Here is a 21,174-nt window from a genome sequence, read left to right as displayed (position 1 = left end):
GGCCAGGTAGAAAAGGGGAGAGAACAAGGAAGGCTGGGCTATGTCCAGTGGAGAGACGGGCTTGCTTGATCTAGTAACAAGCAGGTGGAATGTCAACTGAAAGAAGAATGTGTGTAAGGCATAACCTTGTCAAGAAAGATCATCTTGGGAATACAGTGCAGCTAGGTGTGAACATCTTATTCCAAGCTTGAAACACAGCCATCAGTCTATTCTTCATCCATCCATCCATCCATCCATCCATCCATCTATCCATCCTTGCATCCATTCATCCGTGCATGCCTAAATCAATCTGTAGATCTTTCAATCCTTTTGGGATTAATCCCCAGCACCCTCCCTAATCCCTCTTTTGATCTTGAGATTCCCAAGTGTTCAAGGTCATGCTGTTTATATGGAGCTCCAAGTTGATCTTTGACCCACATTGGAAGGAGACGGTATGTTTACCATTCTACAATGATCGACAATTCTACAGAGAGCCTTATGGCATGCCAGCAGGACAAAACAATCTCTCATTTGCTGGCCGTCACCTCAGGACAACTTATTTGAAGTGTCTCCAGTGTTCAAGGCTAACTCCAGAGATCTAAGAGCACAGAACATACTGCCAGCAAACACAGCACATGCAAGAAGACGATCAACTCTTTTCTTCAACCTGCTCCATAGAAAGTGCACAACCTACTGGTGTCTCAAGCTTCCAGGCTCCTTTTCATACAGTCTGTGAAAGAAACACCTTGTGAGGTGTCTCCCTCTCTCTCTGTCTCTGTCTGTCTGTCTGTCTCTGTCTCTCTCTCTCTCCCTACATTCCTCTTTTGCTCCCCCTCCCATTTCCCTCCTTGCCTCCATTTCACCATCTCTTCCACTCTCTGTCTCCATCCCCATCCTTCTACCCTCCCATATTCACTCCCCCCATCCACTTTCTACCTCCCTACTTCCCTATCTCTCTCTATGGATTCTTCCCTTCCTTCTGCACTCTGTCACTCTCTCCCTACCACCCTCCACCCTCTGTCCCTAAATCCCTTCCCCCCTTCTCTCCACATCTGTGTTTGTCTCTCTCTTCGTGTCTTCCTCTGCCCCTAACCCCACCCATGGTCGTGACTTTATCTTCCCTTAGGATATTTGTGAGCATGATGTGTGTGTGTTTGTGTGTGTGTGTGTGTTTTTGCTTCTGTGTGCCCGCATGTGTGTACGTGTTTGTGTGTGCGTGTGTGCGTGTGTGCGTGCATGCATGCAAATGTGTGTATGTGTGTGTGTGGTCTGAGGGTGTGCCTGTTCACAATTGTCTCTGTGTGTTGCTGCCAGGTGCCTAGGGGCTGTTTGGACTTTCATTTTGATCTCAGTACAGGTGATGTTCCCTCTTGTCCTCATAGCACAGTCAGACTTGGAAAGTCAAGGAAGGAGGTCTGAAACACTCTAGAGATAGGATGGAGGTGGTGATGTCTTTGGATCTCAGACCATGATGTTGGGATCGTCAGTGTGTGGTCTTGTCTTTGTAAGCTGATTGAATCCGGATGGGATGAACTGAGCATGGCTTCCATAGGGCTTGGGATTCCTGGAAGGCTGAGTCCAATTCCCCAAGCTTTACTGAAGACTGCTCCCCTTCTCATAGGTGTCCTGGTACCTGTGCCACCTGCCAGTCAATGAATGATTTGGCTGATGGGAATGGCGAGTCCTCTGACTCTTGTGTGCTCCCTGGGTGTGGGTCTAGACTGGCGACCCCGTGGCTTGCCAGGGATGAGGAGCCTTTGGGGAGATTTTGCTGAGTGTCAGAGGACGCTTGAGGTCCGCCTCCTGGTGCCCTGATGTCAGGTGCCAGGCGTGGCAGGCTTGGCGCTTCTTGGGGGCAATGCGAGAAAGGGGTAGGCATGTTCTGTAGCCCAAGGCGCCTAACTGGTAGGTAGTGGGCGGGACTACCTGAGCAGAGGCAGAGGTATTTAAGGGGCAGTGGTCACAGCCACTCTGCTGGCAGTTGTTGCAGCTTGTGTTTGTTCTGAAGCTGTCCTGAGTCGAGTCTCCCAAGGTGAGGACTCCTGGGAGGCCGTCATTGGCACCATGGCAGAAGCTGGCAGCCCTGTTGGTGGCAGTGGTGTGGCACGGGAATCCCGGCGGCGCAGGAAGATGGTTTGGCAGGCCTGGCAAGAGCAGGCCCTGCTATCAACTTTTAAGGAGAAGAGATACCTGAGCTTCAAGGAGAGGAAGGAGCTGGCCAAGGGAATGGGGGTCTCAGATTGCCGCATCCGCGTGTGGTTTCAGAACCGCAGGAATCGCAGTGGAGAGGAGGGGCATGCCTCAAAGAGGTCCATCAGAGGCTCCAGGCGGCTAGCCTCGCCACAGCTCCAGGAAGAGCTTGGATCCAGGCCACAGGGTAGAGGCATGCGCTCATCTGGCAGAAGGCCTCGCACTCGACTCACCTCGCTACAGCGCAGGATCCTAGGGCAAGCCTTTGAGAGGAACCCACGACCAGGCTTTGCTACCAGGGAGGAGCTGGCGCGTGACACAGGGTTGCCCGAGGACACGATCCACATATGGTTTCAAAACCGAAGAGCTCGGTGGCGCCACAGGAGGGGCAGGCCCACAGCTCAAGATCAAGACTTGCTGGCGTCACAAGGGTCGGATGGGGCCCCTGCAGGTCCGGAAGGCAGAGAGCGTGAAGGTGCCCAGGAGAGCTTGTTGCCACAGGAAGAAGCAGGAAGTACGGGCATGGATACCTCGAGCCCTAGCGACTTGCCCTCCTCCTGCGGAGAGTCCCAGCCTTTCCAAGTGGCACAGCCCCGTGGAGCAGTCCAACAAGAGGCCCCCACTCAAGCAGGCAACGCAGGCTCTATGGAACCCCTCCTTGATCAGCTGCTGGATGAAGTCCAAGTAGAAGAGCCTGCTCCAGCCCCTCTGAATTTGGATGGAGACCCTGGTGGCAGGGTGCATGAAGGTTCCCAGGAGAGCTTTTGGCCACAGGAAGAAGCAGGAAGTACAGGCCTGGATACTTCAAGCCCCAGCGACTCAAACTCCTTCTGCAGAGAGTCCCAGCCTTCCCAAGTGGCACAGCCCCGTGGAGCGGGCCAAGAAGATGCCCGCACTCAAGCAGACAGCACAGGCCCTCTGGAACTCCTCCTCCTTGATCAACTGCTGGACGAAGTCCAAAAGGAAGAGCATGTGCCAGCCCCACTGGATTCGGGTAGAAATTCTGGCAGCTGGGAGCATGAAGGTTCCCAGGATAGCTTACTGCCCCTGGAGGAAGCAGCAAATTCGGGCATGGATACCTCGATCCCTAGCATCTGGCCAACCTTCTGCAGAGAATCCCAGCCTCCCCAAGTGGCACAGCCCTCTGGACCAGGCCAAGCACAGGCCCCCACTCAAGGTGGGAACACGGACCCCCTGGAGCTCTTGCTCTATCAACTGTTGGATGAAGTCCAATTAGAAGAGCATGCTCCAGCCCCTCTGAATTGGAATGTAGATCCTGGTGGCAGAGTGCATGAAGGTTCAAGGGAGAGCGTTTGGCCACAGGAAGAAGCAGGAAGTACAGGCCTGGATACTTCAAGCCCCAGCGACTCAAACTCCTTCTGCAGAGAGTCTCAGCCTTCCCAAGTGGCACAGCCCTGTGGAGTGGGCCAAGAAGATGCCCGCACTCAAGCAGACAGCACAGGCCCTCTGGAACTCCTCCTCCTTGATCAACTGCTGGACGAAGTCCAAAAGGAAGAGCATGTGCCAGCCCCACTGGATTGGGGTAGAAATCCTGGCAGCAGGGAGCATGAAGGTTCCCAGGACAGCTTACTGCCCCTGGAGGAAGCAGCAAATTCGGGCATGGATACCTCGATCCCTAGCATCTGGCCAACCTTCTGCAGAGAATCCCAGCCTCCCCAAGTGGCACAGCCCTCTGGACCAGGCCAAGCACAGGCCCCCACTCAAGGTGGGAACACGGACCCTCTGGAGCTCTTCCTTGATCAACTGTTGACCGAAGTCCAACTTGAGGAGCAGGGGCCTGCCCCTGTGAATGTGGAGGAAACATGGGAGCAAATGGACACAACACCTGATCTGCCTCTCACTCCAGAAGAATATCAGACTCTTCTAGATATGCTCTGACTCCCCGACAGTACCTCTTGCTTCTAGAAACCCGAGAGGCCAAAGTCCTGAAGAGACCCGATTTGGAACTGGAGAAGTGACCCATCCCAGCAAGGATGTGCATCAAAAACCCAACTCCAGTGACTTCCCGGAATGCAAGGTGTCTCGCTAACTATAAGGATTGATTGCAGGTGGGGATAATAATGAAGTGCCTTCTCCAGGGCCCGGGGATTAGGAAATCAGCCCTGAAAGTGAGAGACTCTGCTACAGGGACAGATGGAGAGGCCAATAGTGACTCCTCAACAACAAGGAGCCTAAAGATAACCCCAAAAGAAGGGTCACACCAAGTGACTGGCTCCAGTGGACCCCAGGAAATCCCACGGGACACTAGGACTAGGCTTCACTACAGAGGACACACACTCCCTGAGGGCAATGGGGAGAGTGGACTCCTTCCTTGGCTTATATGGACTGCTCTTATCCTTACAGATGGTTCGTGCAGAGCTGTGCAAGGTTTTACAGGCCAGTCTTTTAATATCTACTACCCATAGGTCTTTTGTTTGTTTTCTTTTTCTTTTTCACTTTCTTTTTCATTTTTTTTTCTTTTTCTTCTTTTTAGGGGTGGGTTGGCTTTGTTGGGGTTGGTTTGGTTTTGTGTAGTTTGTTTCCATTGCTTTCAATAAAGTTTATTGATTTTAACAAAATTTGTTTGTGTGTTTGTGTGCTGTTTTGTGGGATGCGGGGTGGGTTGAATAGGCTGTTTTGTTCTACCCGGAGAACGTGCATGAGAATTCCATTTAAAGGGATTAAAGACATAGGAAGGTATTCAGGAGGGATGCAGAGAGGCCAGGTAGAAAAGGGGAGAGAACAAGGAAGGCTGGGCTATGTCCAGTGGAGAGACGGGCTTGCTTGATCTAGTAACAAGCAGGTGGAATGTCAACTGAAAGAAGAATGTGTGTAAGGCATAACCTTGTCAAGAAAGATCATCTTGGGAATACAGTGCAGCTAGGTGTGAACATCTTATTCCAAGCTTGAAACACAGCCATCAGTCTATTCTTCATCCATCCATCCATCCATCCATCCATCCATCCATCCTTGCATCCATTCATCCATGCATGCCTAAATCAATCTGTAGATCTTTCAATCCTATTGGGATTAATCCCCAGCACCCTCCCTAATCCCTCTTTTGATCTTGAGATTCCCAGGTGTTCAAGGTCATGCTGTTTATATGGAGCTCCAAGTTGATCCTTGACCCACATTGGAAGGAGACGGTATGTTTACCATTCTACAATGACCGACAATTCTACAGAGAGCCTTATGGCATGCCAGCAGGACAAAACAATCTCTCATTTGCTGGCCATCACCTCAGGACAACTTATTTGAAGTGTCTCCAGTGTTCAAGGCTAACTCCAGAGATCTAAGAGCACAGAACATACCGCCAGCAAACACAGCACATGCAAGAAGACGATCAACTCTTTTCTTCAACCTGCTCCATAGAAAGTGCACAACCTACTGGTGTCTCAAGCTTCCAGGCTCCTTTTCATACAGTCTGTGAAAGAAACACCTTGTGAGGTGTCTCCCTCTCTCTCTGTCTCTGTCTGTCTGTCTGTCTGTCTGTCTGTCTCTGTCTCTCTGTCTCCCTCCATTCCTCTTTTGCTCCCCCTCCCATTTCCCTCCTTGCCTTTATTTCACCATCTCTTCCACTCTCTGTCTCCATCCCCATCCTTCTACCCTCCCATATTCACTCCCCCCCATCCACTTTCTACCTCCCTACTTCCCTCTCTCTCTCTATTGATTCTTCCCTTCCTTCTGCACTCTGTCACTCTCTCCCTACCACCCTCCACCCTCTGTCCCTAAATCCCTTCCCCCCTTCTTTCCACATCTGTGTTTGTCTCTTTCTTCGTGTCTTCCTCTGCCCCTAACCCCACCCATGGTCATGACTTTATCTTTCCTTAGGATATTTTTGAGCATGTGTGTGTGTGTGTGTGTGTGTGTGTGTGTGCTAGTGTGTGCCCGCATGTGTGCACGTGTTTGTGTGTGCGTGTGTGCGTGCATGCATGCAAATGTGTGTATGTGTGTCTGTTGTCTGAGGGTGTGCCTGTTCACAATTGTCTCTGTGTGTTGCTGCCAGGTGCCTAGGGGCTGTTTGGACTTGGAATTCCTGGTATTCTGAGTCCAATTCCCCAAGGTTTTCTGAAGACTGCTCCCTTTCTCTTTGGTGTCCTGGTACCTCTACAACCTGGCCTGTGTCCAGTGGAGAGTCGGCCTTGCTTGATCTAATAACAAACAGGTGGAATGTCACCTCAAAGAAGAATGTGTGTAACGTATAACCTTGTAAAGAAAGATCCTCTTGGGAATATAGTGAAGCCAAGGTTTTTTATATTGGTTCATTTGGTTTTTTTTTTTATTTTTTTGAGTTTTTTATATATTGTGAATATTATCTGTTTGTTTGATATGGAGTTTGTTAAAATTCTTTTCCTATTCTATATGCTGTCTCTGTGTCCTAATGATGATGTCCTTCACCATGCTTTAGCTGTTGAGTTTTATGGATTTCATTTTATAATTTTGATTTTAATGCTTGTGCTAATGGGTTTCTGTTCAGAATTTTTTTTTCTGTGCCAGTAGGTTATAGCTTATTCTCCATTTTCTCTTCTATCAGGCTCATGGTGTCAAGTTTCATTTTGAGGTCTTTGAGCTATTTGCTGTGAGTTTTGTACAGAGAGATAAGTACATATCTATTTGCATCATTTTACATGTAGACTTTCTTTGACTAGCACCATTTTTTTGTAGATGCTGGGGTTTTATAATGTATTTCTGATTTTTATATAAAACACCAGATGTCCATAGGTTTGTGGACTTATGTTTGTATCTTCAATTAGATCCCATTGATCAACATGTACATCTGTGTTTGTGCCATACAATGCTGTTTTTATTATTATAGTTTATATTATATTACAACTTGATATCATGGATAATGATTTTATGACCTAAAGCTTTTTTATCATTTAGGATTGTTTTGACTATACTGGTGTGTGTGTGTGTGTGTGTGTGTGTGTGTGTGTGTTTATATGAATTTTGTCTTAGTCCAGGTTTCTATTCATGGACAAAACATCATGACCAAGAATGACCAAGAAGCAAGTTTGGAGGAAAGGGCTTATTCTGCTTATATTTCCACACAGCTGTTCATCACCAAGGAAGTCAGGACTGGAACTCAGGCAGGTCAGAAAGCAGGAGCCGATGCAGAGATCATGGAGCAATGTTCATTACTGGCTTCCTTCTCCTGGCTTGCTCAGCCTGCTCTCTTATAGAACCCAAGACTACCAGCCCATAAATGGTCCCACCTACAATTGGCCTTTCCCCCTTGATCACTAATTGAGATAATACCCTACAGCTGGATCTCATGGAAGCACTTCCCCAGCTGAAGCTCCTTTCTCTGTGATAACCCCAGCCTGTGTCAAGTTGACACATTAAACCAGCCAGTACAATGTTGAAAATTGTCCTTTCAAGATTTGTTGAGAATTGCATTGCTATTTTATGGGGATTTCTTTAGTTTGGATGTCCCTGTCTACTATGTTAATCCTACCAAGCCACAAGCATGGAAGTTCTTTCCATCTTTTGATATCTTCTTTAATTTCTTTCTTCAAATATCCTGAAATTTTTATCATACAATCCTTTCACTTGCTTGGCTAGAGTTGCCCCCCAAGATATTTTTTGAGGATATTGTGAATTTTATTATTTCCCTGATTTAGTTTTTCAGTATGTATTTAATTTTGTAGAGGAAGGCTACTGATTTTTGTGAGTTAATTTCTATACAGCAACTTTACTCCAAGTGTTATCAGTTATAGGAGTTTCCCAGTGGTACTTTTAGGGTAACTTATGTATGCAATGATATCATGTGCAAATAAAGATACTTTGACTTCCTTGTTTCCATTTTGATCTCCATCAGTTGTCTTCATGCTCTATTATATAAGAAGATAGTGGGCAACCTTGTCTTGTTTCTGATCTTAGTGGAATTCCTTTGAGGTTCTCTTCATTTAACTTGATGTTGGCTATGGGCTTGCTGCAAATTTCCTTTCTTTGTTCAGGTAGATCCCTGCATCACTTTAATCTCTCCAGGAATTTTATCATGAAGGGGTGTTGGATTTTTTCAAAGGCTTTTCAGCATATAATGAGGTGATCATATTTCTTTGTCTTTTATTATGTTTATATGGTAGATTACATTTATTGATCCATACATGCGGAACTTTCCCTCTATGTTTAGGATGAAGCCTACTTGTTGATTATCTTTGATGGTCTTGTTGATGTTGTTAGATTTGGTTTGCAAGCATTTTACTGAGAATTTTTATACCTATATTCAAAGGGAAATTGGTTTGTGATTTTCTTTGATGGGTTTTATGTGATATGGGTGTCAAGGTAACTGTGGTCTTGTAAAATGAGTTGGGCAGCGTTCTGTGTCTATTTTGTGGAATAATTTGAGGGTTATTGGCATTAATTCTTTTAGCCTCTGCTAGAATTGTGTGCTAACACTTTTGATCCTCGGCCTTTTAGTTGTTGTTAGGAGACTTTTAATGACTGTTTCTATTTTGCATGGTGTTGTAGGTCTATTTATATTGTCTCTCTGATCTTGATTTAAGTTCTGTATGTGGTCTTTATTGAGAAAATTACCAATTTCCTTTTGTCTTTCAATTTGGTGGGCTACAGGTTTTTAACGTTTGTCTTTTTGATTTTCTGGATTTCCATGGAGTTTGTTCTGTCCCCTCTTCCATTCCTAATTTTGTTGTTTTGGATAATCTCCTACCTTTTAGGTAATGAGGGTAAGGGGTTATCAGTCTTTCTAATTTTTCTCAAGGAACCAACTCTTCATTTCATCAACTCATTGTATTGTTTTTCCTTTTTCTTTTGTTTCTATTTCATTGAGTCTATTCCTGAGTTTAATCATTGCTTCCTGAATAGTCCTCTGTGTGTGTGAATTTTTCTTTTTGTTCTATAAGTCTCGGGTATACTTTTCAGTTACAGACATGGCTTCTAACCTTCCATCTTACCTGGAAGTCTGTTGAGGAGTTTTAAATCATACATATTCATGTCCTTTTGAGCATTCAGCATTTACCAAAATTTCTTGTGAGGAGTGAAATGATTTGAAAAGACAGCTATTGAGAATCTACAGTGTATAAGACACTGTGGGAGGAGGGGCATTTCAAATTTGAAAAACTTTAAAAATGTTCAAAAATGGTTCTTGTGCTAGAGTGGCTCACTTGTTGCTCTTGCAGAGAACCCTGATTCAAATGCCAGAATCTATGTAGGGCCTGTACTGGCTGGGTTTGTGTGTCAACTTGACACAAGCAGGCGTTATCTTAGCTGAGGAAATACCTCCATGAGATCCAGATGTAAGGCATTTCCTCGATTAATTATCAAGGGTGAGAAGTCCCAGCCCATTATGGGTGGTGCCATCCCTGGGCTGGTAGTCTTGGGTTATATAACAAAGCAAGCTGAGCTAGCCAGGGGAAGCAAGCTAGTAAGCAGCACTCCTCCTTGGCTTCTGCATCCACTTCTGCCTTTAAGTTCCTACCATGTATGCGTTCCACTCCTGACTTGTTTTGGTGATGAACATCATATGGAAGTGTAAGTTGAATAAACCCTTTCCTTTTCAACTTGCTTCTTGGTCATGTTGTTTTATGGAGGAATAGAAACCCTGAGTAAGGCAGTGCCTCAAGATCATTCATAAGCCAACAACATGCATGCCTTTGGTGCATATACATCCATGCAGGGAAAACATTCACATAAATTAAATAAGACAATTTAATGTTTTTTAAGGAGATAGAAAGGGGCCTTGTTTTCATGACTGCACCTTGGGATGCTGGAAATGGAGACCAAAAATTCAGTGCCACATCTATATAGTGAGTTTTCCTCCAGCCTAGACTAAATGAAGCGTTGTGTGAAAAACGTTTATTTTTATGCTTATCTTGTATTTTATATGTATCACTACAAATGAATAAATTTCACATTAGCTAAGACAGAGCTTTGAAGAGTCTGGTAAACTTTAGAATTCTGGGGATGTGCCAACCAGGAGAAGAAATCAAAGAAGAAGAATGCAATATAGGTAGCAACTAAACTAATGTCTTTTACCACTTTATTTATCCATGCCATTGGGTGTTGACATTCACTGTCAAAGTCTCTGAATTCAAAATGGTCTGAGAGAAATACATCTAGGTATCTCTGTGAGTACATTTCCCAAAATAATTAACTATAAAAGACCCACCATGAAGTGTGTGGCATAATCATAAGAAATGAGGACCTAGTCCGAATAAAATGGGAATTAAAAAAAGACAGATATGTAACAGTTACTTTCTTCTCTACTTCTTCATTGCAGATACACTGTGTCCAGTGTGGTGGCTTGAGTGAGAGTGATCCAATGAGCTCTTGTATCTGAATGCTTTGTCCCTACTTAACAGATATATTTTGGGAAGGGTTGGTAGTTATGGCCCTATTTAGAAGATGTTGCACTGATGGTGGGTGTTGAGAGTTCAAGAGCCCAAGCCAGGTTCAGCCTCTCTCTTATGTCTCCAACTTGAGGATCAGATAGAAGTTCTCAGTCCTGTTTTAATGGCATGTCTGTCTGTATCCCACTATGCTTTCCACCATGACTGTCACATACCTACCTTTCAAAACTATAAGCAAACCAACAGTTAAATGTTTTCTTTTATAATTTGCTTGGTTGTGGTGTTTCTTCATAACAATCAAAGCCTTACTTTGACAACCAATCATCTCATGACCTTGACATCATGCTTTTCATTACAATATAATGGAATCCCTCAAACCATGAGCCAACATAAAGAATTCTTTCCTTTGGTTTGGATTAGCCATATATTTATGTTCACACCAATGAGAAAATTACAATATAGAAGAGCTGGTAATGAGAAATGGTGACATTCTTTTGACTACCTGTATTATAGGTGATTGGTTTGGACCAATGAATGGAGAAGAACACAATGATATGGACAGAAGTCTCCTATGGCAGGGCTGCACTACTTTATAATGATGACAGTAGAATCCTGTATAATTCAAGGTGGGAAATTTAGATATTATTGGATCATTTCTGTTATATTCCAAGGGAAACAAAGTCTGACTACTTTCTTTTCATGTCCTGATATATGAACTGGGGCTGAATTCAATATTCAGTCATGGCCAATTTTAAGTCTATGTGCTTTGTAGGCAACCAAGAACTACTAAAACATTTAGGAGGAGGAAAAGACAGGCAATGCATAATATGAACTATTTGCTATCATTCTTCAAAATGTCTCCCTGTGATGTCATCACAAGCAACCAATGAATCATTGCTTGACAGAGTTATTTTTCCTCAATTTCTGTACCACAACCAGTGTCCTGGTGATTTTTCTAATAGCTGTGACCAAATCTCAAAGCAGAAGCCCCTCAAGGGAAGAAGAGTTTGTTTGTGCACAGGCTTTCAAGACACACAGAAGCCATGGTGGTATGAGCATGCGTTTGCTTATAGTTCTCAGTAGATATATTTTTGTTGCTGAATTAGAAGTACTCCATCTTGTAGAGACACAATTCCTCTAGCTAAGCTCTACCTCCAAGTGTTCCACAAATCCCCATACTAGAAATGAATTGCTCAAAATAGTCAAGATACTTTAAAAAAAGGCCATGGGACTTTGAATGAGAAATATCTCCTACAATTATGGCCAGTTGGACACATTCATATCAGTTGTCAGCACAGTTTCGGGAACACTTATATGGTCGAGCCTTGGTAGCAGAAGTCCATCACTGGGGCTGTCCTTGAGATGAACAAGCCAAAGCTTTATTTGGTGCTTCTGCTTCTCCTTGAGTTTGAGGATGTGATGATTTTAGGTGTGTGCCTTTGCCCTCAAGATTCCAGCTAACTGTCACGACTTTATCCCACCTTCATGGGACCTTATTACTCCAATCATAAGCCAGCTATGCCCCTATTCCCTTAAGATTTCATGTTTATGTGCTTTTTATGTGTGTGCGCGTGCACACACACACACACACACACACACACACACACATTGAGAGAGAGAGAGAGAGAGAGAGAGAGAGAAAGAGAGAGAATAGTAACCAGAATGCACACTCTTAGCACAGAGGGCTCTTACCCATGTCCACCCTACCTGTGTTGCCTAGAAGTCAAGGCAGAATCTTTTCTGTGTCCCCTCCAGAGGGAAAATAATCCCTGCAAGTAGTCTCTATCCCAGATCTCATCCTCTGTCATGTAGCATAGGTCTCATGTGAACCAAGTCTGCTTCCTGGTGGCACAAAATTTCCTCATCCCTCAGAAATCTTGAAGTCTGTAAAGACCCCCTTTTGTCTAATGGGAATAAAACTGTGTGCTCCAGGCTGTCACTGAGAGGGCATTACAACTAAAGGCATTTTGCCTGGAATGAGGATATCTCTTGTCACCACAGTTCCACTAATGTCTCTTCTTTACCATGTTCACCCACAATATAAATAAACTTACAAAACAAGTGGAAATACAATAATCAATGGAAAACTTAAAGTTTCAAATACTAGAACCTGGCAATGCAATGTGTAATAACCAGTGGATCAACAAAGTCTTGTGTTGTGGCCAGGAAATTCATGGATGAATCAAGAAATCTAAAAATCTAACAGCAATGATCCACAGGCATTCCATCAGTCCATAAAACTGAGGGAAAGGACACTTTAAAACTTTTCAAAAATAAAAAGAGTTAACCTTACTCACTAACCAAGTAAAGATACCTTGAAAAAAATCAAATGATCTGAGAATTTCTTTCACTAGCAAGATAAGAAATTCCTTATATTAGAGTACCTTATGTCCAATAACATTTAAAAGGACCATTCTTCAAGATGCTTTCATCAGGTACACAAGGGCCATTCTATGTACATAAATTGAAAAAGAGCACAGCATACACACATTTACAGAGGACTGTCAGCCGTGAAAAGGAAACAAATGCCATTTCCAGGGACAAACATAGAACTCTAGCGTTTTTTCTACTAACATGCTAATTCCACAAGCACAACAATCATTTTTACCTATCACATCTCATACTATAGAGTAAGGATAATTTTTAATATGCTGGTAAATATTGGTTCCATGAAGTGGGTTGGAAATGAGAATAGAGATTGTGGCTATGACCACAGTGAACTGCAGGCAGGAATGGGACGTCATGATCAAGTTCCTTAGTCTATATAGACATACCTTTCCTGTTCTTAAAAAACAAAAGAAAAGAAAACAAAATTTAAGTTCATGAAAATTTAAGTTTATGAGTATCATTTGAAGCAAACTGTTCACCCTCTAAGAAACTGCTTTCATGCAGCATGAGGACAAAACCAAGTTCTCAGCAGGGTCCATTATGGACTGGCATCTAGCATATATCACAATGACTACTTGTTATGTCACATGAAATAGGCAACCAATGGACCCTTCAAGGCTCAGCAAAAATAGTACTCTCTCTTTCTCTCTCTGTCTCTCTGTGTCTGTCTGTCTGTCTGTCTGTCTGTCTCTCTCTCTCTCTCTCTCTCTCTCTCTCTCTGGTTTGTTTGTTTGATTGTTTTCTTGTAACTTATTTCCTGAAAACCATGCTAATTCTTCTCATGGCTGTGATTTAATAGGTGGAAAGGCTTTACTGCAAATACTCTGTATAGTAAAAGAACTTCTGTAGGTATCACTGCCTTTGATTTCAACATATGGTGCAGAGCAAAATCTACAGTGTATTGGTATAAAAATAGGTTGATAAATAAAATCAAATAGAAGACTTTGAAGTAAAGCATACACATATGCACACCTGGTTTTTGATAAAGAAGCTAGAAATATAAAATTGAAAAAGAAAGCATCTTCAATGAATGGTACTGGTATAACTGGATGGCTACCTGTAGAAGAATGCAAACAGATCCATATCTGTCACCCTGCACAACACTGAAGCCCATGTGGATCAAAGACCCCAACATAGAACCAGGTACACTGAGAGCCTGATAGAGTAGAAAATGGTAAATTGTTTTGAACTTATTGATCCAGGAGACAACTTTCTGAACACTAATAGCTCGGGTGCTAATATCAACAAGTAATACATGGAACCTAATAAATTGAAAAGCTTCTGTAAGGTGAAGCACAAAGTCAAAAGGACAAAATGGCAGCCCACAGTATGAGGCAATATTTTCAGCAAGCTCATATGTGACAGAATGGTGGAATCCAAAATATGAGGAAATCAAGAAAGTGGAAATCAACAATCCAAATAGTTCAATTAAAATAGGGTACAGATACAGAAGAAAACTTAGAGCAAAGGAATCTCTAATGATTGTTCTGACAAGCAAAGAAATCACTGTGGGTCCTATAAAAGCCAGACTAGTCATGGAAGCCAGCAGCTGACCAGACTGTATCTGGGTGTCGAATCAGTAGACCAGGAAGCTTTAATCTGGAATTAATGGCTTCGTGCACTGCCTCTACCACTGGTGACCACGAAGTGAAAGCTGTGCCTTCGACACTATGAGACAGGCTCCAACTGTGTCAGTGAACCACCTTGAGACCTCCTCTGTGACCAGTTGGCTCAAGCGGAAAGAACTCTGTCAGTCAGATTGGGTTGCACATCTAGGCTCTCCTGAGTTGTCAGGTTGAAGTTATGTGACTTGTTCCTGAAGTGCAAGGGAGGGATCCTGTGAGAGCAGCCAGGGTTAGAGAATCAAGCGCTGTGCCATATTTCCAAGAATGTGTCAGCGAGGGCACACAACCCCTTGTCTACTGGCTTCTGTCCACAGAAGTATTCTAGACAGAATGCCTACCTTCAGGTTGCCATTCACTTGTGATCGATCAGAGACTTCTATTCTGTGGGTTAGATCTGAGTCTCCTTGGTTCTAAGAAACCATGGATGGAATAGCCTTAAGTTCTATTCCTGTCTCTGCCAAAATGAAAACTGCTCACAACTGCTTCAAGTCTCCACTGAATTATTAGAATTGATTGATGATATACACTATTTGAAGCTGGGCAGGGCAGTAGGCATGTGTAATCCCAGTACTCTGGAGGAAGAGGCATGGGAAGAACTAGAGAAGCATGACTTCAAACATCTAAGTTCCACAAATCCACGTATAATACTTTGTTTCCTACAGGTCATGAATGGGCAGAGGCATTGGACCTTTTATAATGGGATGTACTTGCCAAATTTAATGGGTGGAGAAATTAAACAGAATAGATAAATATGATCAAAATGAAGTGTAGGCAAAGCTGTGAATTCATGATCACTTCTTCATCATGTACAGTTAATACATGCACCAAAGGTGTAAAATAATCAAGATCAAATGCCAAACAGGACAGTTAAATAACTTTGAAAAAAGGAAACTCAGTTGAAATGATTTCATGAAAATGAACATACAGGCAAAAACTAAAATCTAAACCAGTAATATAAATACAATAATAAGTACATGCCAAATGCCAAAAGGTCCAAACGGAAAACCTAAGGAACAAACTTACTATGTCCAGATCCAACAGGTTGGGGAAAAGGCTAAATCTATGGGAAACAACTGAGTCCATCTGTTCTTCCACCAACCACCTGCCACTCTGAAGCACAAGGGCAAACCAAGTGTCCTGCTATTGGCTGGTATCTAACATACCTCACAAAGACTCTTTGTGGTGTCACTTGCAATGGACCAATCAAGACTCGGCAAAAATCCACAGTGTTTTATAAAATTGTTTCCTCTCACATTCTTGCCCACATCTATTATGCTGTTAATTTTTCTCATAGTTATGATCAAATGCAGACAAGAATCTACTAATAGGAGGAAGAGTTTGTTTAACTTCAGATTTACAGGGGCCATCAGTCGACTTAATGGGAGCTATTAATGACATGGGCATGAGCTGTGCAGTTGGTTACATGGTATTACCAGTCCCAGAATTCCTGTGATATGCCCCTGTCTTTTACAAACAGCATGACGGCAATATTAAGGATGCTCTTCTACTCAGTCAGTGTCAAGTTCCATTCTAGATGCCATGGCACTTACTGTCAACCAGCCCTTCTTTCTCTATTCAAGCTTTCTCTCTCACTGAACTCTAAAACATATGGGAATAAATGACCTTAAACTGTCCAGGTATACTAGTGTTGTTGTCTTTCAGTGGGCATCCTCATTAACTTATCCACACATCTCAAAATATGTAGATGCTGCCTGATTAATATCCCCAGGGTTTGTTTCTTCCAGGAGGACACTGCCTTTGAAACAATGCCCATGCTCTCCTGATCTGCTGCATCTAGTAACTTCTCCACCCTTCATCTTTCATCCCTGCTTACTTGGGGTTTTGCAGTCACTGGCATGAGAGCTCTTGGTATTCTAACATACTGTCTTCTAAAAGTCAGTGTGGATACATTCAGGACAAATCACGAATTCTCTTCCATAACTCATTAAGAGCCTGTCATATTGGATCATGTCTCATCTATTTCTTTCTCTTTCAGGACACATTAAATAGAGATTTTCATGTGAAGTGTATAAGAAATAGTCTATCTGGGCAAGGAAAGAAGTGTATTCTGGAGAAATGGAGAAGTTTACACAAAGTCCTATATTCTCTGGGAGCAAAGACTTCTGCCTACATGGAAACCAGGAAGTTCATCTTTGCTGCTATCCTGAGACCAAAAAAGGCAGGTAGAAATCCCATCTACTTGTTTGTGTTCATTCCCAAGGTAGACACCAGGAGTGTTTGGCCAGTGTCCTCTGACTGCTGGGCCAAGCTTGGCCTGGATAGGTTTGCTGCTCTCCTGGCACAACTCTGTGAGAAGATGGCCAGAGCCTGCTTCCTACCAACATTCTCTGAGAAGGACCCTGTGCCTCCTACCCTACCTAGACTTTGCCATCTAAGACAAAGTAGGTAGCTACTTACAGTGGATTTCATTTGGGAATACATTTTCTCCCTCTATCATCAGTACCAAAAACAAAAAGAATGCCTACTGAGAGCTATATTTTTATCTTGGAGAACCCAGCTAAGTGACCACATGGCATCATCACTAGCTCCAAAGTTCCTGACTCATAAGTTCTATTTTTCCTGAACAAACTTGTTCTTTGCTTTAGTGCAAGCTGGCCCCAGGCAGTGGTGGTGCATGCCTTTAATCCCAGCACTTGGGAGGCAGAGACAGGCAGATGACTGAGTTCGAGGCAAGCCTGGTCTGCAGCAGAACACAAAACTTAAGTGCAACATACAGTTCTGTAAAGACATTCACATGGAGCGTGTAGTGTACACAGACTGGTCAGTGAAGATCAATAAAGAAAGACAATTGCCATTCTTCAGGTTAGTTTGATTACATAAGCAAACTGCAATATAACTTTGAATACTTGCCCTCATGAAGGGTGGAACGTAATAGCAAGTTATGAGAACATTTTACCCAATAAACACCATCTCATATACATCACCTATTTTGTTGATTAGTCTCCCTTTTCTTCTCTGTTGCCAAGGTCTTCAGGTGGTCTCGCTCTATCTGACTTTTATTAACTTGGAACGAATCCATAGCTTTTCCTGTGGAAACATAGGCATATCTTTCCATTTTAGGTAAAAAGGAGGGGGTGAGGAAGGAAGGGGGGAGATAGTAATATAGAAATTATACAAATAGACAAATAGGTATAGGTTAGCAAATTATTACATAGCTATATCTTACATTGATACACAATTTATTTGATAGAAATTTAACACTTTCATTGGTATGAAGTTTTTGACATAAAATTGGGATTAATATTGTTACTCTTACATAGGTATTGTGCTTATATAACATAATTAAGAATACAAGACTTAGACCCAGTCTTTCTATTACTATTGTTAAAAACTGATTTGAGATGATTAAGCTTGTGAGTTAGGAGACAAATAGGAAATTCATGGCTCTGAGGTTTTTGTTAGGGTGTTTTCAATTATTTTAATAAGAAGTGGCTGAGAGTGGTTAATAGAGAACAGTCCAGATTACTTTACTTAGTTGGTTTTCAAAAACATCAGAAATCCACAGAATGTGACATTCAATGTTATTTATTTACTTATTGTTGAGACACGTCTGCTCCTGACACCATTCCTTTTTTGAATTCTAAGAAGAAATTGAGCATCAATGGAGTTGCTCCAGTTGTGTTGAGAGAGCCACTAGGTAAGCATTGCCTCATTTCATCCACAGACAAAATACTGTCCAGAGAAAGGATACGCTATGTGGAATAGTTGACTGATAATCTCTGCCAAGACAAAATTTAAAATTCTGCATTGCCAAGGTTTGTCAGACGACCCTGTGACCCTGTGCCAGAAGGATGAGAAGACCAATGCTTCAATCTTTGGAAGTATAAGGGGCTGTCCAGGTGGTCAGCATTCTCTATAAATTGGCTAAATTTTTGAAGCTATATTTTGTGCTTCTCATATTTTCTTGGATTTCTGATGGGGCTGAAGACTAGCAGTCTTATAGCCAAACTAAGTTGATTAGCATTAAGAAAGATGATATAGATTTGAGAGGATGGTTTTCAATTGGCATAAAATCTAGACCTAGGACACAGGAAAGCATTGGCAAAATCCAACACCATTCATGATAAAAGTTTTGGAAAGACAAAGAATTCAAGGCCCATACCTAAACACCTAAGGCTCAGTGTTAGTTTCTGCTGTTTAGAGATCTGACATTCATTAGCAGATGTAGACAGGTCAGGATTGGTGCATGTAAGTCTTTATTATGTCTATGTAAAAACCCCATTTCTGCCAGCATGGCAACTTTGATTATTGGTCCATTGCAAAATGAGAAGTATGGTTCAGAAAAAAACCTGACTTCCCACAGAAGTGATCATCATTGCCAATTAATTATCGAATTATTCCTTAGCTGAAGTTTCCTTTTGTTAAGCATGAACCATAACTATCTTTACATCCTCTGACATTTTAGAGATATCTATCCACATACTTACATGGGACATTAGTATCTTTATATCCTTTGTTGATTTGGAGTGATCTATCCACATACTTATGATCTCTATGTCTTAATCAACAATTTTCCAGTCATTCTCTTTCCAAGTCTCTGACAAGCAAGCCAATTCTCTGGTTACTACTCATCAATCAGTGAATAATCACACCTCTGGATACTTCTCCCTCCAAACAAAATTTATGACCATGCATATTGCATGCTGTCCTGGCCACTATGAATTCTTTCTTTGAGTAGTGACTTTAAAGGTCATTGTAGGAAGGGGTTGTAGTGCTGCAGTTCTCCACAACTTGCTGATGCCTGTATAATGTACATAAAATCAGAAAGCCAGACCCTAGTCTTCTCTTCTTCAATCAGATAATGATAGGTCACACCACATAAAGTTAGAGGAGCCAGCTTGACAGCAGAGGGCATTCTAACAGAAGTATAAACCATTGGTACTTTGGCAATGTTTTCATGTAACTTGTTTATGACCTCAGGACCTCTTTTTGTATGATCATGTATATTTATAGTGAAAATATGTTGTCATGTGATAGGATATTGCTGCTGCCACTGCCTATTTTGTACCTTGATAAATTAGATAACACTCAACCCTTCATGGGCATTTGGAGGTCCTTGGTCAAACATTCACTTTCCACTAAATCACAATAACAGTCAAAGAAGTATCTTTAAAGATGAGAATAGTTGTCTATGCATGATGGGTGAGACTTGCTCCATAATCCCAATAGTTTTTCTTCTGTGAGTCACCTATTGTAGTATGCCACAAAATTAAACAAAAAAATCATCCCGATCTGTCACTGACACCTCACATACCATCAAGTCTTCTGCATCATATGGTTTCGGTGGAAGAGTAGCTTACACCACAGCTTGGACCTTTTGCAGAGATTTTTATGTTCCAGGCCCCATAAAAGCTAGCAGCTTTCTGCATTACTTTGTATGTGGAATGGAATGATACATACAACTGAGGAAAATGCTATCTCCAGAATCCAAACAGGCCTAATAAATGTTGTGAATCTTTGTTGGTGTTGCATAGGGCCAGGGCAAACATTTCATCTTTCACCACGGAAGGCATGTATCTGCTTGCTTCACACCACGGGATTCCTAAAAATTTCACTGAGGTAGAAGGTTGTGTTTTCTCTGTGGGGAATCACAGGCTGGTCTCCTGTTGAGCTGAGGTCTGAACCCTGGAAATGGTGATTAATTCACCTTCATGACAAAGTAGGCATTCCCTTATGCTCCCAGAACTCTGGCTCCTGCCTAATTTACTGCCCCCCACAGCTCACAAGAGAAGCATGGTCAGTAGTCACATAGGCAATGGCCTAGGCTTCTGACCTTCAGGCTAAACCCCTCCCCAGTTACCTACCAACAGTGAAGACTATAAAAAGGGCTGTTCAGCCCCACCTCACTCTCTTACCTCTTACTTGTCTCTCTTACTTCTTACCCCTCACTTTCACCCTCTCTCTCCCCTCTCTTTATCTTCTCTCCTCTCTCCTCTCCTCTCCTCTCCTCTCCTCTCCTCTCCTCTCCTCTCCTCTCCTCTCCTCTCCCCTCCTCTCCTCTCCTCTCTCCTCATCTCTTCTCCTCTCCTCTCCTCTCCTCTCCTCTCCTCTCCTCTCCTCTCCTCTCCTCTCCTCTCCTCTCCTCTCCTCTTGCCCTCTTAATCTCTTTCTCTCTAGCCTTCTCTCTGTCTCTGTCACTCTCTTTCTACCTTCTCTCTTTCCCTCTGCATTCTATAGTAAAGCTCTAAAACCTCATTGACACTCTCTCATAGAGAGTCTCTGCTTGTCAAGATCCACTGCACACACACTCACAGGTGTTGGGAACCTCTTCCCTCATCCCTCATTCTTATACGCTGGTGGCTTTAGCAAAGTAGGTCCAGGGATCCCATGGCTCCTTGGCCATCCCCTGAAGAGGGGGTCAGAGGCTTGAATGCCCACCCAGGAATGAATGGACAGTGTATGATAGCTCTCTCCCTCTCTCTCTCTTTCTCTCTCTCCTGACAGACCAGAGGATAGGTAAAACTCTGGTGGGGTGTGGGTCTCCCTCCCCCTTTGCCCAGTACCCCCTTTTATAAGTTCCCAACAACTAGTAGCAGAGGATGTTTATGACATCCATGAGAGATGAGAGACAGAACCAGCAGAAAAACGGTTCACACAGAGACCTACATCACATCTCCAAGTTTCTCAAGAGACCATGAGTGATCGAGTTTGAAAAACTT

General features: G+C 42.9%; 1 protein-coding gene across 1 annotated transcript; it reads left to right on the top strand.

The window, feature by feature from the left end:
• Positions 1-1,207: 1,207 nt before the first annotated feature.
• LOC100504180 (double homeobox protein 4-like) lies at positions 1,208-4,637 on the top strand. The gene has a single exon (XM_003084879.5). The coding sequence runs from the start codon at positions 2,044-2,046 to the stop codon at positions 4,066-4,068; it is 2,025 nt and encodes a 674-aa protein (XP_003084927.1). The 5' UTR covers positions 1,208-2,043; the 3' UTR covers positions 4,069-4,637.
• The last annotated feature ends 16,537 nt before the right edge of the window (positions 4,638-21,174 follow it).

The sequence above is a fragment of the Mus musculus genome, chromosome 10 (assembly GCF_000001635.26).
Source record: "Mus musculus strain C57BL/6J chromosome 10, GRCm38.p6 C57BL/6J".
NCBI classification, from domain to species: Eukaryota; Metazoa; Chordata; class Mammalia; order Rodentia; family Muridae; genus Mus; species Mus musculus.
The sequence above is the reverse complement of the archived record's forward strand: the minus strand, read 5'-3'. Positions and strand labels throughout refer to the sequence as shown.

Excerpts from the sequence above, each read along its gene's own strand:
- LOC100504180 (XM_003084879.5), top strand. The coding sequence starts at position 2,044 with ATGGCAGAAGCTGGCAGCCCTGTTGGTGGCAGTGGTGTGGCACGGGAA.